This window comes from Anomaloglossus baeobatrachus, chromosome 6 (assembly GCF_048569485.1).
Source record: "Anomaloglossus baeobatrachus isolate aAnoBae1 chromosome 6, aAnoBae1.hap1, whole genome shotgun sequence".
Classification (NCBI taxonomy): Eukaryota; Metazoa; Chordata; class Amphibia; order Anura; family Aromobatidae; genus Anomaloglossus; species Anomaloglossus baeobatrachus.
In genome coordinates, this window is record NC_134358.1 from 12,477,211 (window position 1) to 12,483,210 (window position 6,000).

Below are 6,000 nucleotides of genomic sequence, written 5' to 3' on the forward strand. Positions count from 1 at the left end.
TGTATACAGACACAGTATGAGGAGCGAGAGGGAGAATGTATACAGACACAGTATGAGGAGCGAGGGGGAGAATGTATACAGACACAGTATGGGCAGCGAGGGGGAGAATGTATACAGACACAGTATGAGGAGCGAGGGGGAGAATGTATACAGACACAGTATGAGGAGCGAGAGGGAGAATGTATACAGACACAGTATGAGGAGCGAGGGGGAGAATGTATACAGACACAGTATGGGCAGCGAGGGGGAGAATGTATACAGACACAGTATGAGGAGCGAGGGGGAGAATGTATACAGACACAGTATGAGGAGCGAGAGGGAGAATGTATACAGACACAGTATGAGGAGCGAGGGGGAGAATGTATACAGACACAGTATGAGGCAGCGAGGGGGAGAATGTATACAGACACAGTATGAGGAGCGAGGGGGAGAATGTATACAGACACAGTATGAGGAGCGAGAGGGAGAATGTATACAGACACAGTATGAGGAGCGAGGGGGAGAATGTATACAGACACAGTATGAGGAGCGAGGGGGAGAATGTATACAGACACAGTATGAGGAGCGAGGGGGAGAATGTATACAGACACAGTATGAGGAGCGAGAGGGAGAATGTATACAGACACAGTATGAGGAGCGAGAGGGAGAATGTATACAGACACAGTATGAGGAGCGAGGGGGAGAATGTATACAGACACAGTATGAGGAGCGAGGGGGAAAATGTATACAGACACAGTATGAGGAGCGAGGGGGAGAATGTATACAGACACAGTATGAGGAGCGAGGGGGAAAATGTATACAGACACAGTATGAGGAGCGAGAGGGAGAATGTATACAGACACAGTATGAGGAGCAAGGGGGAGAATGTATACAGACACAGTATGAGGAGCGAGGGGGAGAATGTATACAGACACAGTATGAGTAGCGAGGGGGAGAATGTATACAGACACAGTATGAGGAGCGAGGGGGAAAATGTATACAGACACAGTATGAGGAGCGAGGGGGAGAATGTATACAGACACAGTATGAGGAGCGAGGGGGAAAATGTATACAGACACAGTATGAGGAGCGAGAGGGAGAATGTATACAGACACAGTATGAGTAGCGAGGGGGAGAATGTATACAGACACAGTATGAGTAGCGAGGGGGAGAATATATACAGACACAGTATGAGGAGCGAGGGGGAGAATGTATACAGACACAGTATGAGGAGCGAGAGGGAGAATGTATACAGACACAGTATGAGGAGCGAGAGGGAGAATGTATACAGACACAGTATGAGGAGCGAGGGGGAGAATGTATACAGACACAGTATGAGTAGCGAGGGGGAGAATGTATACAGACACAGTATGAGGAGCGAGGGGGAGAATGTATACAGACACAGTATGAGGAGCGAGAGGGAGAATGTATACAGACACAGTATGAGGAGCGAGGGGGAGAATGTATACAGACACAGTATGGGCAGCGAGGGGGAGAATGTATACAGACACAGTATGAGGAGCGAGGGGGAGAATGTATACAGACACAGTATGGAGAGTGAGGTGGGAATGTATACAGACACAGTATGAGGAGCGAGGGGGAGAATGTATACAGACACAGTATGAGGAGCGAGAGGGAGAATGTATACAGACACAGTATGAGGAGCGAGAGGGAGAATGTATACAGACAGACACAGTATGAGGAGCGAGGGGGAGAATGTATACAGACACAGTATGAGTAGCGAGGGGGAGAATGTATACAGACACAGTATGGGCAGCGAGGGAGAGAATGTATACAGACACAGTATGGGGAGCGAGAGGGAGAATGTATACAGACACAGTATGAGGAGCGAGAGGGAGAATGTATACAGACACAGTATGAGGAGCGAGGGGGAGAATGTATACAGACACAGTATGAGGAGCGAGGGGGAGAATGTATACAGACACAGTATGAGGAGCGAGAGGGAGAATGTATACAGACACAGTATGAGGAGCGAGGGGGAGAATGTATATAGACACAGTATGAGGAGCGAGGGAGAGAATGTATACAGACACAGTATGGGCAGCGAGGGAGGATAGGTGCGGATGTAGTGAGTAGACAGTATGAGATGATATAAATGTGAGGGGGGACAGAATAGAGAATGGGTAGTGTAGGGCGGCAGTATGGAGAAGGGGCAACATAGAGGGGACAGTATGAGGCTACAGCAACAAGATGGGGACAATATACTGAGGAGGGGGGAGTGTGATGAGGAGGCACAGTATAGCGACTGGGCAGTATAGTGGGGACACATTGTAGAGGACAGTGTGAAGAGGGGGCTCAGTATGGTAAGGAGGGGGGCAGTGTAGAGTGCATGTACCATAAGAGGGACGGTGTGGGGGGTATATTTTGTGCAGGGAACACGAGGGGCTATTACTTACTCAGGGGGTCAAAGCGTGGGCAGATATTTTTATTCAAAAGCATTATAGTCATTGTTATTTTTAAGGCCACCGTGTCAGGATGTGCTGCAGAAAAGCAGAGAAGATGGAAGCCTGCAGAGACGGGCTGTGGATGTGAAGAGTCATCATAGCGTCTCAACAAGATGAAGAGGAGACGGAGAATGACTCTGAACAGAGACAACATCATCTATAAAAAGTGCATGGATGTAAATGTTTTTTGGTGCTACTGACTAATTCTAATCAGTGCTGTGGTTCCTATATGGACAGGTGATAAGTTGCTGTACTGTTGGTAGTTGTGATGCTGCGTTTCTGTACTGCTGGTGGTTCAGATGTTGAATTTCTGTACTGCTGGTGGGTTTTATGCACCTCTGGTGGTTCTGGTGATTTATTTCTGTACTGATGGAGGTTCTAGTTGGTATTTATGTACCACTGGTGGTTGTGGTGATGTATTTCTTATTGCTGCTGGTTCTGGTGATGTACTTCTGTTTGGTTCTGCAGATGTATTTTTGTACTGACGGGGATTCTAGTTAGGTATTTCTGTACCTCTGGTGGTTGTGGTGATATATTTCTGTATTGCTGGTGGTTCTGGTGATGACGTTCTGTACTGTTGGGAGTTCTGGAGATGTATTTATGTTCTGCTGGTGGTTCTGGTAATGAATGGCTGCTTTACTGATGGCGTTTTAGTTAGGTTTTTATGCACCTCTGGTGGTTTTGGTGATTTATTTCTGTACTAATGGGTTCTAGTTGGTATTTCTGTACCTATGGTGGTTCTGGTGATATATTTATGCCCTGCTGGTGGTTCTGGATAGGTATTTCTGTACATTTGGTGGTTCTGGTGATGTATTTCTGTATCGCTAGTGGGTTTGGTGATGTATTTCTGCAACTCTGGTGGTTCTGCTAATGAATTTCTATACAAATGGTGGTTCTGGTGATTAATTTCTGTACTGCTGGTGGTTGTGATGCTGTGTTTCTGTCCTGCAATGGTCCTCATTATGAATTTCTGTTCTGATTTGGGTTCTGGTTATTTGTTTCTGTACTGCTGGTGGTTCTGGTAACTAAGTGCCGAAATCACATATGAGCGGTCACATGAGAACTGCTGAAACCGCATGTAGGGGAGGTACCAAACGGAATTCTTGCCTGGTGCCGGAGACCCTAGATACAGCTCTGTGGTGCAGGGTGGTCTATATTGGAAACAATTGTAAGAAACACCCAGCTGTGAGACAGCAACAAGAATAGCTTCAGAGCCTCTGAGATTAATAAGGTTTCTATTCACTGATTGCAAGCAGCAATAATGAGGGGTCAAAAGTCACCGTGTGCGGCTGTAATCCACTTATAATGGACGGTATTACGCACCTGCTCCCTCCTCTTGTGCCAGCGGCCACAGGGACTCTCCTCCAGGACTTCACTCTCATCCTCGCTCTCCTCGTCCTTCTCCTTCTCCTTCTGTGAGGAAAAAGGAAGAGTCAGAGCCAAGAAGTTACAGACAGGGAGCAGAGCGCGCGCGGGGAGCGGAGCAGCAGGGCCGGGCCGGGCCGCGCGCGGGGAGCGGAGCAGCAGGGCTGGGCGCGCGCGGGGAGAGGAGCAGAACCGAGCCTGTGGGGAATGTAATCTACTCAGCATTGTGATTGCATTTCTGTATTTACCTCCTGATATATTTGATACGTGCACATTATAGCGCTGCGTTCTCCGCTGTGCGCTGTATATGCACAGGTCACACATTTGCACATGTTCACACTGTGGCGGTCGGAGTTCTGTGCACACATTTTTATATGTTGTTTTCATTATAAATATTCAATAAAATGTGATGTTTTTATAAAGAGGCGGAATGATCAGTGCGGGCGGAGTGTGAAGAGCAAGAAGCAGGAGGGGGCCAAAGGGGAAAAAAAGGGCCAAAGGGGAAAAAAAAGGGAGAAGGGGGAAAAAAAAGGGAGAAGGGGAAAAAAAGGGCCAAAGGGGAAAAAAAAGGGAGAAGGGGGAAAAAAAAGGGAGAAGGGGGAAAAAAGGGGGAGGGGGGGGGAAAAGGGGAGGGGGGGGAAAGGGGGAAAAAAGGGGGAGGGGGGGAAAAGGGGAGGGGGGGAAAGGGGGAAAAGGGGAGGGGGGGAAGGGGGAAAAGGGGAGGGGGGGGGGAAAAGGGGAGGGGGGGGGAAAAGGGGAGGGGGGGGGGGGAAAGGGGAGGGGGGGGAAAAGGGGAGGGGGGGGAAAAGGGGAGGGGGGGGAAAAGGGGAGGGGGGGGAAAAGGGGAGGGGGGGGAAAAGGGGAGGGGGGGGAAAGGGGGAAAAAAGGGGGAGGGGGGGGAAAAGGGGAGGGGGGGGGAAAGGGGGAAAAGGGGAGGGGGGGAAGGGGGGAAAAGGGGAAAGGGGGAAAAGGGGAGGGGGGGGGAAAAGGGGAGGGGGGGGAAAAGGGGAGGGGGGGGAAAAGGGGAGGGGGGGGGAAAAGGGGAGGGGGGGGGAAAAGGGGAGGGGGGGAAAAGGGGAGGGGGGGGAAAAGGGGAGGGGGGGGAAAAGGGGAGGGGGGGGAAAAGGGGAGGGGGGGGAAAAGGGGAGGGGGGGGAAAAGGGGAGGGGGGGGAAAAGGGGAGGGGGGGGAAAAGGGGAGGGGGGGAAAAGGGGAGGGGAGGGGGGAAAAGGGGAGGGGAGGGGGGAAAAGGGGAGGGAGGGGGGAAAAGGGGAGGGGAGGGGGGAAAAGGGGAGGGGAGGGGAGGGGGGAAAAGGGGAGGGGAGGGGAGGGGGGGAAAAGGGGAGGGGAGGGGGGAAAAGGGGAGGGAGGGGAGGGGGGAAAAGGGGAGGGGAGGGGAGGGGGGAAAAGGGGAGGGGAGGGGGGAAAAGGGGAGGGGAGGGGGGAAAAGGGGAGGGGAGGGGGGAAAAGGGGAGGGGAGGGGGGAAAAGGGGAGGGGAGGGGGGAAAAGGGGAGGGGAGGGGGGAAAAGGGGAGGGGAGGGGGGAAAAGGGGAGGGGAGGGGGGAAAAGGGGAGGGGAGGGGGAAAAGGGGAGGGGAGGGGGGGAAAAGGGGAGGGGAGGGGGGAAAAGGGGAGGGGAGGGGGAAAAGGGGAGGGGAGGGGGGAAAAGGGGAGGGGAGGGGGGAAAAGGGGAGGGGAGGGGGGAAAAGGGGAGGGGAGGGGGGAAAAGGGGAGGGGAGGGGGGAAAAGGGGAGGGGAGGGGGGAAAAGGGGAGGGGAGGGGGGAAAAGGGGAGGGGAGGGGGGAAAAGGGGAGGGGAGGGGGGAAAAGGGGAGGGGAGGGGGAAAAGGGGAGGGGAGGGGGAAAAGGGGAGGGGAGGGGGAAAAGGGGAGTGAAGGGGGAAAAGGGAGTGAAGGGGGAAAAGGGGAGTGAAGGGGGAAAAGGGGAGTGAAGGGGGAAAAGGGGAGTGAAGGGGGAAAAGGGGAGTGAAGGGGGAAAAGGGGAGTGAAGGGGGAAAAGGGGAGTGAAGGGGGAAAAGGGGAGTGAAGGGGGAAAAGGGGAGTGAAGGGGGAAAAGCGGAGGGGGGGAAGGGGAGAGGTAAAAGGGGAGGGGGAGAAAAAAAAAGGGGGAAAAGCGAAGGGGAAAAAAGGGAGGAGGAAAAAGGGGGAGAGGAAAAATGGTGAAAAAGGGGAG

General features: G+C 52.8%; 1 protein-coding gene across 2 annotated transcripts in view; it reads right to left on the reverse strand.

The window, feature by feature from the left end:
- The window catches only part of NRBP2 (nuclear receptor binding protein 2), an 80,634-nt gene that overhangs the window by 73,548 nt on the left and 1,086 nt on the right, over positions 1–6,000 (reverse strand). For both annotated transcript variants that reach the window (XM_075352735.1, XM_075352734.1), the window contains exon 2: positions 3,768–3,857. In XM_075352735.1, coding sequence (XP_075208850.1) covers positions 3,768–3,857 — 90 coding nt within the window. The remainder of the gene's footprint in view (positions 1–3,767; positions 3,858–6,000) is intronic.